Raw genomic sequence first — 22,292 nt, 5'->3', positions numbered from 1 at the left:
AGCTGGGAAATGACACCTCTGGTGACAGAGCCAGTCCCCCAGGCTTCTGCCCGGAGGGGGTGGGGCGCTGCATAGGGCAGGCTCTCACACCAGAGGCCCTGGGAAGCCTGGGTGGGGGAGGGAAGAAGCTGGCTCTTCTTTGTCTCAGACACCAAGGCCACCCGTCTTCCTCTGCTCTCCTTCCGGGGATGCACTGAGCACCCATGGCCTGGGACCATGATGCCTCCCCTAAGACACGCCCTCCTTCCCTTTTGAGATTCGTCCTGGCCCACCCCACAAGATAGGCAGCTCATCTGGTCCCATCTTCTCTCTGAAGGGCCAGGCCTGCTGGGGACCCGTGTGTGCAGCTGCTGCTTAGAGGATCTGAAGAGAGACCAGAGGGGATGAAGGGGGCAAGTATAATCACCTCCTACCATGTTCTAGATCAAGCCACTTAACATATAGGTAGCACCTACAAATATAACATAGGTGGGGTCCCAGAGATAGGACAGGAACTGGCCAAGGTCACACCTAGGAGGCTAATCCACATGTACAGTAGTACCTTGCACCTGCGTACTGCAGGGGCAGCCCTTGCCTACCGTCGCCCCCTAAAGAAAAACAACAGAAAAAACCCAAAGCCCCTTATTGTCGCAGCCTGGGATCAGAGGCTGAGTCCTCCTTCTGTTGCCCGGCAGGGGACCCAGCTCTAGGGCAGAGCTGAGATTTGGCCGGTCTGTGTCCACCATGGGAAGCGGCCCCACGGGACAGCCTCGTGTCCTCGTCCCTCGGCCTTAACCTTGCCCTATCTGTCAAGCACCCCCGGTCTGAGCCCCAGTTGTGAGGAGCGAGAGGCAGCTTGCACACTTTGCGGTGATTTGCTTGGGGTGGGGGTGGAGGGGTAGAGCCTGCCTCTTCTCCTTTCACACCCCGCTCCTTAGCGGCCAGGGGCCCCAGGCCTCGGCTGAGCCGTGCACCCGTGGGGCGGGCTGAGGGCACCAGCTCCCGCCGCTCCGTCCACCTCAAAAGCAGGGTCCCAGCTACCCGCATTGCCCCGGCGACCTGAACTTGCCCCTTCCCACGCCCCCTCCACCCCTCCGCAGCCCATTGCAGACGCTGAAGCAGGTCGCCGGCCTTGGGGCCCATGCGGAGGCCGAGGCCTTGCGGGGGATGTGAGGTGCTGACTGGTTTACGGGTTTCGCGGGTGCGGGAGGACGTGGCCTGAGGCTCAGGGGCGCCGTCCGGGCCAGGGGGGCAGAGGTGCGCCTGTGAGGCTGCAGCCCGACGGGGCAGGTCGGCAGAGGGTGCGGGGAGCCGCAGCGCCGGGGCTCCGGGCTCACGCAGCTGCGGCAACCCCCGGGCCCCCGCGGTCCGCCGCGCTGCCGGCCGCACCCCGCCCCCACCGCCCCGCTCCCGACGCACCGCCCGCCGCGCCCCGCCCCCGCCCGCAGTGCCCGGATGTGGGTGACGTGCGGCCGCCATCTTCCCGTCCCGGGCAGCCAGCGCCAGTCGGAGCCAGCGCGAGCCGCCGCCGCCGTCGCCGCCGCAGCCGCCGCAGCTGCCGAGTCGCCCGCCAGCCGCCCCCGCCATGTGAGTCGGCCGCCCGCGCCTGCACCCGGCCAGCCTGCACCGGCCGCCGCCCTCGGGAGCCGGTCCGGGGAGCGGCGGGGGTTCGGTCGGCGCCCCGAGGCCAGGCCGGCGCCCGTGACTGCGCGCGGGCAGCTGGAGAGCGCCGCGTCCCCGGGCTGGCCGCGCGGGCGGTGGCCGCGGGAGGGAGCGGGCCCCGCGTCCGCCCGTCCCGGCCCCGCCGCCTCCTGTCATTTCGGGTCGACCCCGGACCTTGTCTTTGAGGTCGCCCTTATTTGACGGGCGGGGAAACTGAGGCCCGGGGGGGGGGAGGGGGCCTGACTCAAGGTCACGCAGCTAAGCGGCGGCGAGGCCGGACGGAGTCCAGGGCTCCCTTCGGGTGGCCTTCCTCCGGCGAAGGAGAAAGGGAGGGACGGATGGATGGACAGGAGGATGGGCGGAGCCCTGGCCGTGGGGCCGGTGGCTCCAGGCCTCGGGTCTTAATCCGTCCCTGCCCCTCAGGTCGGCTACCGCTGCCACCGCCCCCCCTGCCGCCCCGGCTGGGGAGGGGGGCCCCCCTGCGCCCCCTCCAAACCTCACCAGTAACAGGAGACTGCAGCAGACCCAGGCCCAGGTGGATGAGGTGAGTGCGGTGGGGGCGGGGGGGGTTGTCCCAGGAAGTGGGAAAGACCCTGAGGGTTGGCAAACCGGTGGGGGGCCCACTGTGGGTTGGAGGTGATGAGTTTATGAGTTTGGGGACAAAGACATACCCTGCCCCTTCTCTGTTAAGCTTGCGTTCCAATCGGCCCTGGGGTGTTCGTCAGCCTTGATTGCCTGGGGCGGTTCAGTCTCGGCAGGTGTGGTCTGGTGATGGACAGGCTGCTCGAGGCTCAGTACATAGAGGCTGCTGCTCTGACATCCGAGATGTCTGGCTGTCAGCATGCCCCTGATGTGTGCTCCTTGCATGTCCCCAGGTGTGTTAGGCATGTTCTCTGTGTGTCCTTGGCATGTTAGCCTGGCAGCATCGGGGTGCATGTTCCCTCTGGGTGCATGGTTGAGGAGTGCCCTCGTTGCGGCGGCCTTGGCACACCCCCTGCCTCGTGGGCCCCTCCTCCAGGTGGTGGACATCATGAGGGTGAACGTGGACAAGGTCCTGGAGCGGGACCAGAAGCTGTCAGAACTGGACGACCGTGCAGACGCACTCCAGGCAGGGGCCTCCCAGTTTGAAACCAGTGCAGCCAAGCTCAAGCGCAAATACTGGTGGAAAAACCTCAAGGTAAGGGTGGGGGCGCCCAGGAGGGCTGGTGTGAGAGCTGAGGGGCGACCGGGAGTGTCACGGTCTGTGTCACTGACCCCCCCTCCCCCTCTCTCCCCCAGATGATGATCATCTTGGGAGTGATTTGCGCCATCATCCTCATCATCATCATTGGTGAGTAGGGCAGGAGTGGCTAGGGCCCTTCCTCTGGAGAGGTTTCCCCTTCTAGGTTTTGAAGGTCATTAACCTAGTTTTTACTACTCAGCAAAAAGCATATAGAGCTGCCAGTGCGGCTCTGATTCATCTAGAGCCCCAAACCTTGCTGCTGTTTAGCTTGCACTTTGCCTGGTTCTAGGCAATTTCTGTTAAGGTTTTTGGAAACAGCAAAGCTGGTGGATCCCTACTGCTCCCTTGAGGATCCTTTTTGGGCCTATACCTAGTCTGGGAACCCTGGAATTGGGGAGTGGGAGAGCAGGCAAGGGCCAGGGGCTTGAGACATGTCTAGGAAGCCAAACACCCTACTGTTTGAGAACTTTTGGGCCCAGAGAGCCTAGAGGATGAGGAGTCTGTGGCCCCAAGGCCATACCGTGGAGTTGTAGAGATCTTGGAACCTATCAGTTCAGCCCCTTGCTTTCCAGATGGAGAACCTAAGGCTGAGGGGGTTGGGGGGTGGGGAGGCTGGGAGCAGGGCCAGGCCTGACACACTGCTTTCTCTCTCTTTCTCCCCCCACCCCTCCTCCTTCCTTCTCTTTCCCTCTCTACAGTTTACTTCAGCTCTTAAATCCCTGAGGAGCCCGCCCTGCCCAGAGAAGGGCCTCTCCCCACCTCTCCCCCCTCATCCCCAGCCGCTCCTCCACCTCTCAGCCATATCTTCCAGCCCCCCTCCCCTGGATCCATGTGTGTGTGTCCCCGTGTGTGTGCCCCCCCCCCTGTAAATAGCCAGCTGTTATTTATACATATATAATATTATATATATTTGGTCTGTTTGTAGTTTTATTACTAGAAGATTTTTCCGGTTGTCCTTAACTCCCCTCCCTGAGGTTCCCATCTCTTCTCTTTTCCTCTTTCCCTTTTCCTCTCTTCCTGACCAGCCCTGAACCCCTTCATTTGCATCTGCTATGCAATAGTTCCTCTTCCTCTCCTCCTTCCCCTGGATTTAGCTGATCCCTTCCTCTCCCCCTGGCCTTCCCTATACTTCCACTCCCTACAAAACAAAAAACAAACAAACAAAAACAAAAAGCAACTGTCCAGGACTCCCAGGGTGCATCTTCTTTGCGTCTTTGGGAGACCCTGAGACTGGCCCCACTTGGTCCTAAGAATCCCAAGGTCTTCTGGGAGCTTCCAGCATGTTAATTAGCATACATTTACATACTGACATCCCTTTTGGTTCCTCCTCTTTCGTCCCATCGTTCTTCATTCTTTCCACCCATGTTTCTTCTTTTTTTACTGAGGAGTTAGTCCCCATGGTCCTTGTATCAGTCTTTCATTTGCATGACATTACTTGCAGGTGGTGGGAGCCTGGGATTGGAGAGCCAGGCTCTCCTGGCCCCCAGAATCACCCCCTCCTAGCCCCTCTAGTCTGGTTTGCCTCCCTACCCCCATTTTCCAGACCTTTTGCCCCCTCCCCCCCTCCCCCCAGCTGGTGTGTAAGTGTCTTGGAGTTCAGTGTGTCATGATGGACCGATAGTTTGCCACTTGGGAGTCTCTCCCCACATTCCTGCTCCCCAGTTTTCGTGTGGGGCACTCAACCGACATTCCCATGGGGTCTCCCTCCCTCCCATCCACCTGATCTGCCTCCTCCTCCCACCGGGAGTGTTTGGGGGTGGGCCACAATCTGACTCCTTTGGGAGAGCTGGCTGCCAGTGTGTGGGGGGTCATCACTGCCTCAGGGAGGAGTGGGGCAGGGCAGAGAATCCCCCCAATTCCTGCCTGAAATCTGGCCCTACCCTTGCTGGGGTTTGGATCGAAACTCCCCTCCCCAGTTTGGGGGGGGTGTTGCTCCCATCACTGCCCAGCTCCTCTGACTGCCCCCCTGAATTCAGGGTGGGGGTACTAGTCACTGCCAATGTGTGTATGGGACTTGCTGGAAGATGGGGATTCTCGCCCTCTCCAGGGCAGTTGAGCCCCAGGAGTTGTCTCCTCCTTAGGTGAAGTGATAGAGGAAGGGTCTAATGTCTTTTTAAATGGCACAATTTTAGGGGTCTGAGGGTCCAGTCCCTTAACCTGCTGGAGGGGACCCCCCAAACTCACTCTTCCCCCCACACTCAAGGTTTCTGTGTGGAGGGGGAGCAGGGAGATCGAAGCTGTGGTGTGAAAGGGTAGGGAGAGATGCTGGGGTGGGGGTGCTGTGTTCTAGACCCCCCATATTATCCCAGTGTCCCCTGCCCCCCCTTCCCTCCCCCCATGCCCCCAATTCTGTGACGCATCCAGATTGTGAAAATGTACAATAAATGTGTAATGAGTAACCAGCTGGTGTGTGTTCTAAGACCTTTTCTTAACCGGTGGGAAGGGTGAACCAGGAAAGTTGAGAAGATACATTTGGAATTGACAGCTTTGCTGGAGGGCCTGACCTTGGACAGAGCTAAGTGTGATTCCCAAAGTGGCCACGGGTGGGCGCCAGGCGCTGATGGCGAGGAACCGTTCTTGATGGTGAACCCTGCGGCTTGGACCGGGAGGCAAGCTCCTATGTCTGTTGGGATCCCTCTACAGCCCTTGATTTAATTCACTGATGCTTCGCAGTCGCTCCCGTGGTCTTTTACTCCCAGGCTGAAGTAGATTGCCGACTTCCGCGAGACGTCTTTTCCCCGAGGTTCCTTTCACAGTGCCAGCATTCCGAAGGGGTTAATAAATAGGGTACATGGGCTCAGGGACAGCCGGCCGTAGGCTGGCCTGCTAGCCCTGCACCCTCTTGTGGGACTGGTGACTCTAGACCCCGCGCTGAGCTCCCGTGGCCCCCTAGCACCCCGACCCCAGGGGCTGCAGCAACGGGCGGCGTTCTGGATGGGGTCTGGAACCCCGACTTCCCGGGCTGCGGCGTGAGGGCAGCCTACTTAGTGTTTCCCAACTGCCAGGGATGCTTCTACAAAAGGGGCCCAGGTGATTCTCGCAGTTAGGCACGCCGTCCTCATAATAACGCCCCCATTTACCGAGGGCTCGCTCCGCTGCTCGCGGGGCTCCTTCATCTACCGAGGGTTTGCGAACGCCCTCGGACCCGCCCTTTATCGTGTCCGGGGCCTGGGTTTAAATCTTGGCCCCATACAGACTGGAGTGTTAATCCAGACAGATTATGTAACCTCTGGAGCCCAGAGTCCTCTCTGGGGCGGAGCTGTAGTGAGACGGCTTCCGGGCTTGGTCCAGAGAATGACCCGAGGCAGCCATCGCCGTCGCCATCAACATCGCGCGGCGCTGAGATTGGAAGACCGCTCCACCGTTAGGCCGGCCCCTTGCAGCTTCGCGGGGCTTTAGAGGCCCAGGGCCGGAGACTCGGCGCGGGCGGGGTGGGGGCGCTCTGGTCACGCCCAGGACAGCACACCCGGGTCTCGGCACAAAGCTCCCCCGACCAACGCCACCGCGGCTCACAATTGCGCCTGCGTGCGGGTCACACTCGCTGCGCCTGCGTAGACTCCGCAGTCTCTGGTAAAGAGTGTCGTCAAGGAAAATCCCCAGCTTCCAGGTAAACAAGCTGCCGCGTGAGGCCGCCGGCACGTGTCCTCTACATCTCCGAGACCTACCAGCCTATGAGAAACTTTAGAGGGCTGGCTGGCATTTACATCCCGGATCCGGGCAGGTCGGAGGCCGGTGCCACAGCCAATAAGAACCTCCAAAGTGGATGGGGGCGTGACTTTCGCCCAGACTCCCAATCAACGCGCCGGGGCGGTCCCTCTCGCACGTGGAGCTGTCACTGCGGGTGGACAGACTGGCCAATGAGAAGAAGACGGCGGCGGCCCGCGCCAATGGCGGCGGGGCGAGGGCGGGGCGGCCGCACGAGGCGCAGGGCATGGGTCGGGGCCCCCGGGCCAATAAGCTTGAGGGGCGTGGCCGCGCGGCGGGTGGGCGGGCCAGGAGGAGCGGGTCCGGGAGCTGCTGTCTCGCTGGGAAGAAGCTGGGGCCTGTGCGTGCGCGCGGGGGTGAGTGCTCGCGGGTGGGCGGAGACCATCGGAGACCCGTGTGCGCTTCTCCCGACTGGTGTGTCCTGTCCCGGGCGGTGTTAATGGAGTGGGGCGGGAGGATCATGCGAATGCAAGATCGCCGCGGTGGGAGCTCAGAGGGTCGTGGGGAATGGGACCAGGAGGGACGAGGGCGGGAGTCTGCGACATCTGACAGATTCCTTGCTGCGCTAGATGCTTGGACTCCCACCGCCTGACTGGCCCAGGGGGTCCTGGGAGGGTGGGGTTCGGAAGCTGAGACCCCTGTTCCTAGGGCGGTGTGGGGTCGGGGTCCCTGAGAGTGGGTGGGGGACGTTCTAGTGCTTGGCTCTACTGTTTGGGTAGGCTCCTTAAACACTTAGAAGATTCAGAGGTTCTGAGGTTGGGAGGAGGCCCTGACAGGGCAGGTGGGAGGGTACGTAGGGTTGACATGGCGACTCCAGAAAGCGTGGTGATACGATGTGTGTGATCCTGAGCCGGTGGCATCACGGCTCTGGATGTCTTTTACGGGTGTAAAGGGAAGGGGTTGAGCCTCGGACCCATCCCTGGGAGTAAAGGTGGAGTAGACACCGTTCTGAGAGAGACCAGAGAGTTGTGTGGACTCTGTGCACGTGTCTTCCTGAGCCCCTGGATGCCAGGAGGCACCAACCTCTTGGTAGAGCTCTGGTCTTTGTGCAAACACCTGGCCCTGTGGCAGTGACCCGGGTATGGTGGAAGAATGAGCAGGTGGACCCCTAGGAAATCCCTGGTGGCTGCTGGGTTGATCTCAAGGACTTTGTGAGCGTGTGAAAACGGACTGAGAGAACTGGGGTAGAGCATGTGGGGAGTGCAGACTGGGTGTCTGAGACCAGGCCCAGGGAGAGGATGGATCTGTGTTCCCAGCACCAAACTTAGAATTGGCTATTTGGCGATCCCTAGTGCTGGGAATCACCACACAGGTGCCCAAAGGGTAAGATGCCAGAATGACAAGCCATGATGATTGCTCAGATCTGAACCCTGGGCTCCACTTTTTAAGAGCCCGAGAACACCTTGTGAGGCAAATTTAGTAACTTCTGAGCCTTGGTTGTGTGGAACGGGGGTAATACCATCTCCCAGACCTGTTCTGGGGATTAAATAAGATGATATATATGTGGTGCTTATCGCAACGCCTGGGTCATAGTTTAATATTTTTTGTTTTGTTTTGCTTTTAGCTAAAAAAAAATGGCTATAGGATTTCAAAACAACTGACAGAAGTGCTGTGGCTGGGAACTATTTTCACATTCTCAAGTTTTTCTGCAAGTTTCGGTGACTCCCTCATTTCCCTCTTCCCGGGCCTTCTGGTCGTGAGGCACCAGCCCAAACCCTCATTCCACTCTTTCATCCCGCTCCCAGAATCCAGGCCCCCGGCAGGGCCGTCTGCTCTGTCCCAGTTCGATTTCCTCATCCCACACCCATTCTTCTCCCTGCCCCTCCTCCCTCTCTGTGCTGCCATAGTAACAAGAGATTCCAGCTCCGTGGGGGCCTCTGGGAAGGAGCAAAGGTGCGTGTTCTCTCGCAGAACCTGGGCCTCCAGCGTCCCCGCCCCAGCTCTTTGGGATTGGGCCAACAGATGTGTACAGTTTCTGAGACGGGGGAAGCCAGTGCCAAGAGCAGGAATAAACCGAGGGGAGGGAGGATGCGAGTCTGGAGAAGAGAGCCTGGCTCAGGGGCGGAAGCGGGGGACCCCTTCCTCCTAATCCTCTCTCCAGGAATCCCTGGCTTTGGGACAGGACGGCTGTCTTTGGCTGGGGGAGGCGCCCAGGCTGGGTGCATGTCCTGGGCCACCAGCCAAGAGTACACGATGTTCCCAAGTGCGCTGGCCGCCGCCCTCTCGGGCTGGCCGCCTCCCAAACCGCTGCCTCTCCAGCCTCCCTGTCCCACATTCCCCGGCTGCCTTGCTCCGCCCTCTTCCTCCGCTTTGACGTCACCACTCCCTCCCGCCCCCTCGCCTCCATTGACGGCAGCAGGGTCTGGTTACTGTGGGGACTGTGAGGCAGGACAGCCGGGGGCCTTGAGAGCAGGTGGGGGCCGCAGGAGCACTCGACCCCTTTGTCTATGCAAAATACAGACCTGGGGTGGGGGTGGGAGAGCACGGGCTGCCCTTGTCAGCGGAGATGGCGCCTAGATCCCAGAGGAGAACGGGGGAGAAAGAAAAACCCTGCTTCCGGAGGAGAGTGGTCTGAAAATTGAGACAAGGGACCGGGCCACCGTCTATGAGTTGGGGGGACATTTCCAAGGAGACGAGACTGAGAATCCAGGCTCCTCAATCCTTTGTTTCCTGTGTTTTCTTGCCTTTTTTTTTTTTTTTTCTGGGTTATTTTATGACATCCCTGTGCCTCAGCTTTTTTTCCACAGAGACCTCCCCCGGGCCCCTCCGCGGGGAACACCATTGTTTAGGAAAGCTTAGGCCACGTGACAGGGAGGGAGTGTACCCACAGCTGATTATGTCAGCCTCAGTTTGGGGGCCTCTGCGCTGGCCACGTTAACGGGGAGCCCTGAGAGGAACTACTCACAGCGGTCTTGGATGGAGGGGCCTGTGTCGCTGCAGTCCCCCCTCAGCTCAACCTGGCACTGTATTTCCCCAAATTAGGACTCAGTGTTCTGCTCCCCTCCCATTTATAAAAAACATAGTTTCCAGCACCTTCTCCATCGCTGAGGCTCCTTCCCCTCCTTTATCTATCCTTGTTAACTATAAAATCACCGTATTTATTGACCACCCACGGTGTGTCAGGTTCTGTCCTGGGGACTGGGGAATGCAGTGAGGTGACAGATGAGGTCCTCCGCTCTCTCTCGTCCTAGGGCTGGGGATCTGATGCCCTTGCCACCTGACCTGTGTCTCGCCAGGGTCCCAGTCGGTCTCTTCCCTCATCTGCCCCCTATGTTCCCCCTGTAGCCCTGGCTTCCTGGCCTCCACTTTTGGGGCACCCCTAACTGTGGGCGGCTGCATCTTCAGGAGCGCAGCAGCGCTAGTCTCTATGTAGGCTTCCTGGAGACCTTTTCTTTGATTGGGTACAGAAGCACCTGGCATTGTTTCCCTTTACAGACCTTTCTGGCCCTGGTTGCGCTTCTGTTGTTTGTATCCTCCCCTGCACTCCTCCCCCTGTCACGCGGGGACCCTCAATTGCCATCCTCCTGGCTGTCCACAGAGTTTGAAGTGTCAGAGGAAGGGGCTGGATAAAATGGCTTTATTGTGATGAGAGGGCTGGGGAGAGGAACCCAGGAGAAGCCAGGCTGGGTTTCTGTGTGCCCCCCGTCTCCCAGGGACCAGCCATCTCATCCAACCTGGCCCACCCCCCACGGGTCTGAATTCCTTTTCCCCATCTCTGGCAAGGCCTAGGTGTCCTGTTCTGTAGGGCCGGACGGTCCAAGAAGTAGACCTCTCTTAAGCACCAACCGTGGCCCAGACATTTTCCCCGAAGAATGGCAGCTTATCTTCCCTCCCGCCCTCCCATTATCCACTGTGCAACCGTCCTGCGCCCGCCGGCTGCGTGGTGGTGTCTGGGGCCTTTCAGCCCAGCGCCAGCACCCAGGTCCACGTGCGCCCGTGTGTGTGACACAGCCCTGACCTCAGTAGGGGCCAGTAGCCAATCAGGCGCCGGGACGGGATCCCCAGCCAATCGGGGGCGGGGCCTGCGGCTCCGCCGGCAGGAGGCCAATGAGGGGCAGTGTCTGGCATTATGCAACCCGCCTCCTGGCCCCGCGAAGCTTCCACTCGGCTGAGCGCTTCAACCGCGGCGGGCAGGCGACCGGAGGGCGCTCGCGCGGCCAGGTAGGCATCTCCAGGGCCACCAGGGGACCGGTCTCCCGCTCCAAGTCGGACTTCCAGCCCGAGGCGCTGCTTTCGGCCCTGGCGCTCGGACGGCACACGGGTAATCCGCCCCCCTTGCCGCTGTCCACCCCCTCTCGGCCGTCGGGAACAGAGATGTTGCTCGCAGCCCTGCAGCGGCTGTGCGCACTCCTGATCCGCTTACCTTACCTCCAGCTCGGACCTCTCCTCGCAGCTACCCCGGCCCCACGCCCGACCCTCGGCAGGCATGTCCCCGCCTCCTTTCTTGTCACTCGGGGGTCCCTGGTTTTGCCCCGACCCCAGGACCCCTCCGTGCTTTCCGCGCTCCCCACACTCCCCCCCCCCTCCAATCCCTGGCCCCGCGCCGGCCGTGATGTAAGCCTGGTTCAGGCTGGAACATCCCGTTCCCGGCGCGAGTTCCTGCTGTTGGCCACAGCCTTCCTTTTTCTACTGGCGCTCAGAAAATGCTCCGGGGGTTGGGGGTGTGGTTGGACGAGGAGCAGGGGAAGAACTCTCCGCTGCCGGTCGCGTGTCCCTTGCTCGCAGCTGAGTGTGTCCACTTCGGATGGGGGTGGGGTGGGATCTAGAAAAGTAGAGGACCGAGGAGAGAGGATTCCCGAGTCCCTGACAATGGCAGGTGCCAGCTCGGCACTTGGGAGTCGGGAGAGGGTGCCGGGGCCAGAGAAGGACAGGCTGTGTCGTCTCGACCAAAATGACTGGGATCCAGGCGACTGCCAGGTTGGGGAGCTTCTGCGCGGAGGGCGGTGGCGGTTGTGTTAAACCCTGGGGAGCAAGGCCAGCCCCTGGAAACCCGATGGGCGGCCCTTCTTCGTGTGGCCTCCGGGCCCTCCGGGGCCTGAGGGTGTATTAGAGGTGGGCGACCGGCGGCCGCGCCCGCCGGTGTGGGAGTGGGTCGATTCCCGGCTCCGTCGGGAAATGGGGGAGGGGTCGCCCCTCCCGGCCTCCTGTGGTCCCTCCAGCAACCGCTGAGCTCAGCTGCTGACGTCGGTTTCCCTGGCGACCGCGGCGGCGGCGGAAGCGCGTGGTGGCGCCGCGCATGTCCGCGCGCATGTGCAGCGGGGGTGGAACCGCCCCCGGATAAAATTAGCCCAAAGGCCTAAATATAGGCGGCAACGGGCATGCCCCCTGCTCCGAGGCCTCGCAGTCTCGCAGTCCCCGGCAGAGTGGGGCCTGATGGGAATTTGGGGACGGGAAGCGTCCGGACTTTGGTTCTGGTCGACTACTCAGTCTCTGTTTTCCCGGGCCACGCTGGCAGGGGACATGGAGGAAGGCCCGGGAGAGGCCCCTTCCTGCCCGCAGTCCCTCTACTGGGATAGGACACAGAACTTGCCCAGGCTCCCTGTCGGAAGCCTGGGTCTTAGGGGTGTGGAGTCAGACAGGGGAGGTCTGAGTGAAGCCGGCAGGTGCTGCGAAGTTAACAGCGCATCTTTCTCCAAGCCCTCCTCCTCTGATCTGCCTGTCCAGGTGCTGCCCGTGATCGAACTTCTCAATCCTCAGAGGCTTGGATCTCCCTCACTCCCGCAGCCAGGCCGGCCGGCCTCCTCGTGCGCTCGTGGTGGCCTCTCCGCCTTCCGTGTTTTCCTCCTGCCATCCCCATGGCCCAGACATGAGTGGACCCCTAGAAGGGGCTGATGGGGGAGGGGACCCCGGGCCGGGGGAATCCTTTTGCCCGGGAGGGGCCCCATCCCCTGGACCTCCGCAGCACCGGTCTTGCCCTGGTCCCAGCCTGGCTGATGACACAGATGCCAACAGTAATGGCTCCAGCGGTAACGAATCCAATGGGCCTGAGTCCCGGGGGGCGTCTCAGCGGAGCTCACACAGCTCCTCGTCGGGCAACGGCAAGGACTCGGCCCTGCTGGAGACCACTGAGAGCAGCAAGAGGTGTGTATGGGTGTGTTGCCGGGTCCCGGAGTCCTCTTAGGAGCGGGCTGAGCTAGAGGACAGGCCCATGCTGTCGGCCACTTGCTCACCTTGGGCCTGCTGCTTCTCCCCCAGCACGAACTCTCAGAGTCCATCCCCGCCCAGCAGTTCCATTGCCTACAGCCTCCTGAGTGCCAGCTCTGAGCAGGACAACCCGTCTACCAGTGGCTGCAGGTTCGTGGGGTTGAGGGCTAGAGGAGAAGCCTGGCCATGGTGGTGGGGGGGGTGCCTAGGCCACCATCTGGGGCTCATGGCTCTACCCCCTCCCTCCCCGTGGACCCTGCAGCAGTGAACAGTCAGCCCGGGCGAGGACCCAGAAGGAACTCATGACGGCTCTGCGGGAGCTCAAGCTTCGGCTGCCCCCCGAGCGCCGGGGCAAGGGCCGCTCTGGGACGCTGGCCACGCTCCAGTATGCTCTGGCCTGTGTGAAGCAGGTGCAGGGTGAGTGGCGCTTCTGGGGGCGGCGTGGCAGGCCCTGGGCTGCAGCTGGGAGGGGGGCGGTCCGCTCATGAAATCCTGCGTGGCCCTCACCCTGCAGCCAACCAGGAGTACTACCAGCAGTGGAGCCTGGAGGAGGGTGAGCCCTGCGCCATGGACATGTCCACCTACACGCTGGAGGAGCTGGAGCACATCACCTCCGAGTACACGCTGCGCAATCAGGTCAGCCGCAGCCCCGCCTCGCCAGCCTGGGCACCGCCACCCCCAACACGCGCGGCTCCTAAATCCACTTTTGTCCCCGCTTCCCTGCCTAGGACACCTTCTCCGTGGCGGTCTCCTTCCTGACAGGCCGCATCGTCTACATTTCGGAGCAGGCGGGTGTCTTGCTGCGCTGTAAACGGGATGTGTTCCGGGGGGCCCGCTTCTCGGAGCTGCTGGCGCCCCAGGATGTGGGCGTCTTCTATGGCTCCACGGCCCCGTCTCGCCTGCCTACCTGGGGTGCTGGGACCTCGGCAGGTGAGGTCCCGGAGTGCTGGGAGGGGAGGGACAGGGGACCCGAGCTTTTCCTCGCTGCGTTCTTCTTGGCCCCGGGTGAGGTGCGGGGCTCTTCTTAGTGCTTTTCTGGTCTGTTCCAGGTTCAGGTGCCAAAGACTTCACCCAAGAGAAGTCTGTCTTCTGCCGCATCAGGTGGGTAGGGGAGGTGGGAGCCGCCCCCCCTCCCACCTTCTGCTCTCCTGCTGCTTTGGTGTGTGGGTCGTGACCTTGAAGTGAAGGGCGGGTGCCTCTCTACTGAGTCACTAATGCGTCTTTCTCTCCCTTGCTAGAGGAGGTCCTGACCGGGACTCAGGGCCTCGGTACCAGCCATTCCGCCTCACACCCTATGTGACCAAGATCCGGGTGTCCGAAGGGGCCGCAGCACAGCCATGCTGCCTGCTCATTGCAGAACGCATCCACTCGGGTTACGAAGGTGTGTACGCCACGGGCCTGGTCTAGTAGGAGGGAAGGAGGAAGGGTGACTTCTCTAGGCTCTGGGAGAGACACGACATGAGTCTGGGAGGCGTATCTCAGCTCTTGAGAATTTTGGAACTGAGAGGGTAGGTAAGGATGAACGTTTGAGGGGCGCCTGGGTGGCTCATTCCATTAAACGTCTGCCTTTGGCTCAGGTCATGATCCCAGGGTCCTGGGATGGAGCCCCACATGGGGCTCTCTTCTCAGCGGGGAGTCTGCTTCTCCCTCTCCTGCTCCCCCTGCTTGTGCTCTCTGCCCTACAAATAAAATCTTGAAGAGAAAAAAAAAGGATGAAAGTTTGACCCTGTTTTTAGAGGGAGTATTGGATAAGCACCCGGAGCTAGGAGCGAGGAAAGGAAACTGCTTTGATTCTCAGTTTCACTCTTGGTGTGGGGTAAGAGAATGGTCTGGACCATCTCTGTAGACTAGACGGCCCTGGGCAGAGCCGTGGGGAGGATTACCATGGGGTAATCCTCGAGGCTCGAGGCAGCCCTGGGGACAGAGAAGCTGGACCATTCTGGATAAAACGCAATGGCCACTCTCCCTGTGCCTCAGCTCCCCGGATCCCCCCAGACAAGAGGATCTTCACCACTCGGCACACCCCCAGCTGCCTTTTCCAGGACGTGGACGAAAGGTGAGCTCAGGACCTGGAGGAAAATGGGATGGCTGGGGGGCGCCTGGGTGGCTCAGAGGGTTAAAGCCTCTGCCTTCAGCTCAGGTCATGATCCCAGGGTCCGGGGATCGAGCCCCGCATCGGGCTCTTTCCTTGGTAGGGAGCCTGCTTCCTCCTCTCTCTCTCTGCCTGCCTCTCTGCCTACTTGTGATCTCTCTCTGTCAAATAAATAAATAAAAGAAAATGGGATGGCTGGGGCCAAGGCCACAGCCTCTCTGATGCCACTCCCCCTTTCAGGGCCGCCCCCCTGCTGGGCTACCTCCCCCAGGACCTCCTGGGGGCCCCAGTGCTCCTGTTCTTGCATCCTGAGGACCGACCCCTCATGCTGGCCATCCACAAGAAGAGTGAGTTTCTTTTTTCCCGCTCTGCCTTCTTGACCGTCTGCGGGCTTCTTGTGGTTCTACCTCTCGGGGCCTCAGTCCCTCGGATCTCCAGGGAGTGGCCCTCTGCTTTGCTCTTCTCTCCCTCCTGCTGACCCTCCCCTCCTTGCCCACACTCCTTCAGTCCTGCAGTTGGCTGGCCAGCCCTTTGACCACTCCCCAATCCGCTTCTGCGCCCGGAATGGAGAGTATGTCACCATGGACACCAGCTGGGCTGGCTTTGTGCACCCCTGGAGCCGCAAGGTGGCCTTTGTCTTGGGCCGCCACAAAGTACGCACGTAAGTGGGCCCTTCCCCAGAGCTGGCTTCATGGGTGGGGTCTATGCGGGCGGGGGCAAGTCTCAGCTTCCCATCACCCACCCTGCAGGGCACCCCTGAACGAGGACGTGTTCACACCGCCGGCCCCCAGCCCGGCTCTGTCTCTGGACTCCGACATCCAGGAGCTCTCGGAGCAGATCCACCGGCTGTTGTTACAGGTGACTGTGGAGGGAAGGGGCGGGGCGGTGAGGCAGGGGTGAGCAACAGGGCTGAGACCTCTAACCCTTCCTCCTCCCACCTCAGCCCGTGCACAGCCCCAGTCCCACGGGGCTCTGTGGAGTGGGCCCTGTCGCTTCCCCGGGCCCTCTCCTCAGCCCTGGCTCCTCCAGTGACAGCAACGGGGGTGACGCCGAGGGACCTGGGCCTCCTGCGCCAGTGAGTGTCCGTGTTCCACTCCCCCGCCCCAGCCTGGTGTCTCCTGGGTGCTGCCAGAGTCAGGGTGGGCAGGTCCAGAGGGGCTGAGCCCCATTCCTCTGCCTTTTCTTTCCCCTCCCGCTCTCACTGGGCATCCACACCTGCCCGCTGGTACCTCTTGGTGCTCTGCGCCCTGCCCCGACACTGGCTGCACACCCCCAACACTGGCCTGCTCTGTCCGGCAGGTGACATTCCAGCAGATCTGTAAGGACGTGCACCTGGTGAAGCACCAGGGACAGCAGCTTTTCATCGAGTCCCGCGCTCGGCCTCCGGCCCGGCCCCGCCTCCCTGGTCAGTGGGTGAGGGTGTGGGTGAGGACTGAGACCTGGGGGTCCCCTGACTTTCGCCCCAACCCAGAGGAGCTCGTCTCTCCCTTTTCTCTCCTTGGTCCAGCTACAGGCACATTCAAGGCCAAGACCCTTTCCTGCCAGTCGCCAGACCCGGAGCTGGAAATGGTCCCTGCTCCCCTCCAGGCCCCACTCGCCTTGACCCCTGAGGAGGCTGAGAGGAAAGATGCGTCCACTTGTTCCTACCAGCAGATCAACTGCCTGGACAGCATCCTCCGGTAAGGCCGCCCTGGGACCTGCTCCCACTTCGGCCCCGCCCCCCATCTCCCCCCAACCCCCACCCCATCCCCAACCCCTGAGCCCAGGCCTTGCCCTCCTCATGTGGTCTGGTCCCCCGCCAGGTACCTGGAGAGCTGCAACATCCCCAGCACGACCAAGCGGAAGTGTGCCTCCTCGTCGTCCTGTACTGCCTCCTCAGCCTCCGATGATGACAAGCAGAGGACAGGCCCGGTTCCTTTGGGGGCCAAGAAAGGTGGAGACCTGGCGCGTGTACTGCCCCAGCTGCCGCACCGTCCTGGCCTGCTGGCCCCATGTCTCTGCACTTCTGCCTTCCGGGGCTCCCGCCTTACTCTGCCCTGTCCCCCTCCCAGCCTTCAGATTTGCAGATTTCCCCCTCCTGTCCGTCCCCCGGCCCCATTTCTTCTGGTCGTAACTGGCACCGTCTCTCTGCGCAGATCCAGCACCAGCAGTGCTGTCCGGGGAGGGGGCCAGCCCACAGAAGGAGTCTGTGGTAGGAGGCGCCCTGAGCCCGCTCGCCCTGGCCAATAAGGCGGAGAGCGTGGTGTCTGTCACCAGCCAGTGTAGCTTCAGCTCCACCATCGTCCATGTGGGAGACAAGAAGCCCCCGGAGTCGGGTATGGGCGTGGAGACAGGGTTTCTTGGTGGCTCGGCCCGAGCTCCCTCCTACCTGCCTGTTCCTTCCCCGTCTGGCCCCTAACGGAGAGAAGGAGGCCCCCAGCCTAGCTTGGGGCTGCTGCCTCTTGCTGTCCGTCCCCACCAGCCTTTGCTGCCTTGTTCTTTCCCAGTCTTCTGTCAGTTTGCGCGCACAGCCTAGGGTGTGGGGCTCAAGCCTGAGGCGCCGACCCCAGAGTGTCTGAGGGCTAGGACTGTTGAAAATCCCCGAAGGGGCTTTGGGCTTAGTCCTGGAGCATGTGTGAGGGGAGAGAGAGTGAGGGGTGAGCTTCTCTTCCAAGGAGTGTCCTAGGACGTCATTCTAGGGTGCTGTCACTGGAGGGGACTCAGTGTCCTTTCTCACCTGGGGGACCGCATTGCACGGAGAAGAGGGTCCAGAACCGGTGCTCAGCAGGGAGGTCAGGGATGCACCCCAGGCCCGGGCTTGGCTGTGGGGCAGAGGCCAGGGGTTGGCTGGGCTGCTGGAGGGGGAGGGTACAGGGTGGCTCTGGGAATCCCCGAGGTGATTCTAATGACCTTTTCCCCCTGTGTCTCCTTTCCCAGACATCATCATGATGGAGGACCTGCCTGGCCTGGCTCCAGGCCCAGCCCCCAGCCCAGCCCCCAGCCCCACGGTAGCCCCCGACCCTGCCCCAGACGCCTACCGCCCGGTCGGCCTGACCAAGGCCGTGCTGTCCCTGCACACACAGAAGGAGGAGCAGGCCTTCCTCAGCCGCTTCCGAGACCTCAGCCGACTGCGGACACTTGATGGCTCCTCCCCGGCCCCCCTGGCCCCTGGCGAGCGAGGTAGCCACCTGGAACGTCCCTAAGCCTTGTCGTCTGCCTGGTCCAAGACCAGAATGTCATTTGTTGGGGGGGGGGGTGGCACAGAGGGGTCTTGAGGGAGAGGTTCCTGCTCCAGGGACCCAGGCTGGGGTGGCCTCCCCGACCCGGGCCATGCGTAGGGACAGGCCCCTGGCTAGCCTCCTCACACCGGGCGGGGGTTCCGGGCGGCAGCCAGAGGAGGGCAGCCTGGGGGGCTGGCACTGACATAGGCAGGCGAGGCGCTCTGCTCCAGGGAAGCTGCTTGGAGCCCAGCTTGGGGGCAGGGGCACAAGCACGGCCGCTACCAACCTAGGTGTCGCCGTTTAAGAGACCCGTGTAGACTCCTGGCCGGACAGGGGCCGGGCGAGCCAGGCCAGCTCCTGCCGGGGCTGGGGGCTTCAGGGGCAGGGTGTCAGCCCTCCAGGTGCCTGAGAGAGGCTCCCTGCAGGCAGACGCAGGACTCAGGACTGGGCTCTCCCACCCACCTCATCGCTCGAGCTAGGCCGAGCGCGGCCTCGACTGGCAGGAGGAGTGCCCAGGCTGGCGTTGCTGTGGGAGTTTGGCAGAGGGACCGGAGCCGCCTGCCCCCGTGTCCACGGACCCACCCTGCTTCCTCCCATTGGCCACCGGGCCTCTACCTTCCGTGCGCCCCCAGCTCCGCCCCACTTGTAACTTTTTCCCATCCTGGCTCCTTTTGCAATAAACCCCCCATGGCCCTGCCTTCTGTCATTCTTCCCTGAAGGTCCCCTCTCCTCCCCAGAGACCCCTCTTGATCTGGGGGGCCCAGAGGCCGAGCTCTCTCTGGGGCCTTCCCCTGCCCTCTTCCGGCTCAGAGTGGCAGGGTGGGGAGTACAGGGACGCTCACCCCCAGATCGAGGCCCTCGCTTACCCTGGTCTCTCCCCACAGGCTGCCACCACAGCCCCGCACCCCACGGTCGCCGACACCACTGCCGCTCCAAAGCCAAGCGCTCCCGCCACCACCAGACCCCCCGGGCTGATGCCCCCTGTTACAGCTCCCACCCACCGCCTGTGTCACCCTCGGCCCCCTGGCCCCCCCCGCCAGCCACTGCTCCCTTCCCAGCCATGGTCCAGTCCTACCCTCTCCCAGTGTTCTCCACTCGAGGAGGCCCCCAGCCTCTCCCCTCTGCCCCCACAGCTGGGCCCCCTGCAGCTTTCCCTGCCCCGCTGGTGACTCCCATGGTAGCCTTGGTGCTCCCTAACTACCTGTTCCCCACCCCATCTAGCTATCCCTATGGGGTAGCCCAGACCCCCGCCGAAGGGCCTCCCACCCCCGCCTCCCACTCCCCTTCTCCGTCCCTGCCCCCGCCGCCCCCCAGCCCTCCTCGCCGGCCAGACTCTCCGCTATTCAACTCCCGCTGCAGCTCCCCGCTCCAGCTGAATCTGCTACAGCTTGAGGAGCCCCCGCGTGTTGAAGGGGGCGCTGTTGCAGGGGGCCCTGGGAATAGTGCTGGGCCCCCGCCCTCCGGCGAGGAGGCCACTGAGCCAGAGGCCAGACTGGTGAGCACTGACCCCCCGCCACCGCATCCTCTTACCAGGCCCCATACAGCCCCCCTTCCCCCACTCCTCTTCCTCCTCGGGCCCCTCCCTGTCTCCAGCCCATCTGGTGCCTCGGTCTCCAGCAGATGGTGTCACAGGGTGGGAGACCCCAGCTGAATTTCTGAACGAGGCAGAAACCCGCCACCTCATCTGTGGAGTGGGGACGGTCCCGTCTGTCTGACAGGCGGCGAGGACATCCCCGTAACTTCTGAGAGCGCATCAGCCTCCTGGAAAGGGCTTGGTGTCGTGCCCCTTGTCTTTGGCAGCTGTCTCGTCTCTGCTCTCGGCCCGCGCTGTCCTGGAGGGGGGACAGAGAGCCCTGGGGTTGGGTGTGTCCCCCCTGCCAATGGAAGTAGTCGCGGGAAGCCTGGGTGTCGATCCCTTAATCCCGGCCTGTTCCCCTCCCTGCCCCCTCCCCCAGGCGGAGGTGACTGAGTCCTCCAACCAGGACGCGCTGTCGGGCTCCAGTGACTTGCTGGAGCTGCTGCTGCAGGACTCCCGCTCTGGCACGGGCTCCGCCGCCTCCGGCTCCCTGGGCTCCGGCCTGGGCTCCGGCTCGGGCTCGGGCTCCCACGAGGGAGGCAGCACCTCAGCCAGCATCACACGTGAGTGCCCCCGCCAAACACCTCTGCCCCAGGGCAGGACAGGGATGGGGCATTGGGAGGCTGAGCAGTCTGGGCCCTGTGGGCTGCAGACGTGGCCTTGAGGGAGGGCTTGGGAGGTCCTGGGGTGGGGCATTGGCCTGACTCTGGTGGCTGGGCACCCCCCCCCGCCCCCCCCCTCATAGGCAGTAGTCAGAGCAGCCACACGAGCAAGTACTTCGGCAGCATTGACTCTTCTGAGGCCGAAGCCGGGGCTGCCCAGGCCAGGGCTGAGCCCGGGGACCAGGTCATTAAGTACGTGCTCCAGGATCCCATCTGGCTGCTCATGGCCAACGCTGACCAGCACGTCATGATGACCTACCAGGTGCCGTCCAGGTGAGGAGGTTCAGAGCCCCCCCCCGCCCCCGTCAGAGCAGTGCTGGTCCACCTGCAGTTCCCCTGGAACTTGGGGTTTTCTTTTCCGGGGCTGGCTCTGCCCTGCCCCTGCCCACCCTCTCCCTTGCTCTCGGGAAACAAATGTCAGTTCCAGGGACGGGAATAAGCTTTCCTGGGCTCAGAAATCTCGAACCCCCAAAGCCCCAGTTGAAAAGAGGAGCAGGAGGCCATGGGTGGGGAGAATGGCAGCCTCCTGGGCTCTAGTCCTGGCTCCCGCTCCCAGCCTCTGCCATCGGAACTCCTTCCCCGGGCAGGGACGTGGCCTCTGTGCTGAAGCAGGACCGGGAGCGGCTCCGGGCCATGCAGAAGCAGCAGCCTCGGTTCTCAGAGGACCAGCGCAGGGAACTGGGTGCCGTGCACTCCTGGGTCCGGAAGGGTCAGCTGCCTCGGGCCCTCGATGTGATGGTAAGAGGCATCTGGGCCAGGAGGGAGAAGGGAAGATTAAGGCTGGGGCCGATCTCCTTCTTGTCCTTGGGTGGTTAATTCTGAAGAAGGTTCATTGCCCTGTTTGCTGCTGGGTTGGATAGTGTTTAACCACACAAGTCGTTAGAGGCCTTGTCTGGGCCAATCCTAGGCCGAACGACTTGTCTCCTAGTGGGTCTAGGTACGGGGTACAGTACACTTTCCTATCTCGGCCCGCGTGCATCTGTGTGGATGAGTGTTTCTTTGGGAGGACACTTTGGGAAGTACTCCTGGGCTGGGGGACAGGGGAGAGCTGGGGTGGCAGGTCACCTGGGAGCACCTTGCCCGACTCACGCCCTTTCTCCCTCCAAGGCCTGTGTGGATTGTGGCAGTAGCACCCAAGACCCTCAACACTCCGATGACCCCCTCTTTTCAGAACTGGATGGACTGGGACTGGAGCCTATGGAGGAGGGAGGAGGGGAGGGTGGGGGAGGGGAGGGCGAGGGCGGAGAAGAGACCCAGGCTCAAGCTGGGGCCAGGGTCTCCAGCTCTCAGGACCTGGCCATGGAGGAGGAGGAACAAGGTGGGAGCTCATCCAGTCCAGCCTTACCTGCCACAGAAAATGGCACCAGCTAGACCACATTTGGGGGCCCCCTGCGGCAGTGCATGAGAAGCTTCCTTCTCCCGTGTTCCACCTCTCAGAACTCCGATGTGGCTGGACCGACCAATAGGAAACTGCCCCAGCTTCTCCCTCTTAGGGGGCGGGACCCCCATCAGCAGCCCAGGATCCAGGGGCTGCCTCCGGCTTCTGGGGGTACAGAGGGGGGAATTCGTCAGCCCAGCCCAGAGAAGCCTCATCTCCCAGCTCTGGTGAGGAGCCCTTCCTTCCCCGGGACGAGGATGCTGACGCGCTGCTCAAGTGGTCTCCGAGTCCGGTCCCTGCGGGTTGGGGCTGCACTCACTCACTGGGGGAGACTGCCCTCTCTCCCACCTCCTCCCTAAAGGGGACAGGGAGGGCCCAAGCAGGACCCAGCGGTCCGAACCCCTAGCTGCTCCAGGGTGGGGGAGGTTGGTGGACCATGGAGTCCCTGGTGCTGCCCCTCAGGTGGGACCCAGGTGTTCTCAGCTGTACCCTCTACCGATGGCATTTGTGTTTTTGATATTGTGTCTGTTATTTTTTAATACAAAGAAGAAAAAGAAAACAGGACTTTGTGGAATGAAATGTGGGGGTTGGGGGCAGTGAGGTCGTTGTGGGGAGGTGTGGCCCCCCCCGCCAGGAAGGCTGTAGTGAGCGTGAGCGAACCCTCCCCTGGCG

At 62.3% G+C, this 22,292-nt stretch overlaps 2 protein-coding genes across 5 annotated transcripts; both read left to right on the top strand.

Annotated features, from left to right (window-relative positions):
• Positions 1-1,450: 1,450 nt before the first annotated feature.
• On the top strand, positions 1,451-5,265 carry VAMP2 (vesicle associated membrane protein 2). The gene is made up of 5 exons (XM_032839866.1): positions 1,451-1,566; positions 2,065-2,185; positions 2,660-2,818; positions 2,920-2,971; positions 3,562-5,265. Coding segments are annotated over exons 1-5 (351 nt in total). The 5' UTR covers positions 1,451-1,564; the 3' UTR covers positions 3,579-5,265.
• Positions 5,266-6,855: 1,590 nt separating this feature from the next.
• PER1 (period circadian regulator 1) lies at positions 6,856-22,167 on the top strand. 4 transcript variants are annotated; one of them, XM_032840093.1, is made up of 23 exons: positions 6,856-6,924; positions 12,233-12,649; positions 12,764-12,862; positions 12,975-13,129; positions 13,227-13,348; positions 13,441-13,642; positions 13,762-13,813; positions 13,951-14,093; positions 14,690-14,768; positions 15,045-15,151; positions 15,312-15,465; positions 15,554-15,662; positions 15,748-15,879; positions 16,104-16,209; positions 16,312-16,483; positions 16,607-16,737; positions 16,940-17,119; positions 17,721-17,963; positions 18,889-19,499; positions 19,960-20,143; positions 20,326-20,515; positions 20,830-20,980; positions 21,350-22,167. In XM_032840093.1, exons 2-23 carry the CDS (start codon positions 12,375-12,377, stop codon positions 21,611-21,613), a joined length of 3,861 nt encoding a protein of 1,286 aa, XP_032695984.1. In that variant the 5' UTR covers positions 6,856-6,924; positions 12,233-12,374; the 3' UTR covers positions 21,614-22,167. The 4 variants fall into 4 exon arrangements, with proteins under 4 accessions (XP_032695984.1, XP_032695985.1, XP_032695983.1 ...); XM_032840092.1 differs by lacking the exon at positions 6,856-6,924 and adding an exon at positions 10,448-10,729; XM_032840091.1 differs by lacking the exon at positions 6,856-6,924 and adding an exon at positions 10,448-10,829.
• The last annotated feature ends 125 nt before the right edge of the window (positions 22,168-22,292 follow it).

Source organism: Lontra canadensis, unplaced genomic scaffold (genome assembly GCF_010015895.1).
Source record: "Lontra canadensis isolate GAN:19392208 unplaced genomic scaffold, GSC_riverotter_1.0 scaffold110, whole genome shotgun sequence".
NCBI classification, from domain to species: Eukaryota; Metazoa; Chordata; class Mammalia; order Carnivora; family Mustelidae; genus Lontra; species Lontra canadensis.
Note: the sequence above shows the minus strand (reverse complement) of the source record. Positions and strands in the feature narration are given on the sequence as shown.

Coding starts and splice junctions, on each gene's coding strand:
- VAMP2 (XM_032839866.1), top strand. Junction 2,186..2,659: donor CCCAGGCCCAGGTGGATGAG/GTGAGTGCGGTG, acceptor CCCCTCCTCCAG/GTGGTGGACATCATGAGGGT. Junction 2,819..2,919: donor ACTGGTGGAAAAACCTCAAG/GTAAGGGTGGGG, acceptor TCTCTCCCCCAG/ATGATGATCATCTTGGGAGT.
- PER1 (XM_032840093.1), top strand. CDS start 12,375: ATGAGTGGACCCCTAGAAGGGGCTGATGGGGGAGGGGACCCCGGGCCG. Junction 13,349..13,440: donor AGTACACGCTGCGCAATCAG/GTCAGCCGCAGC, acceptor TTCCCTGCCTAG/GACACCTTCTCCGTGGCGGT. Junction 15,663..15,747: donor TCCACCGGCTGTTGTTACAG/GTGACTGTGGAG, acceptor CTCCCACCTCAG/CCCGTGCACAGCCCCAGTCC.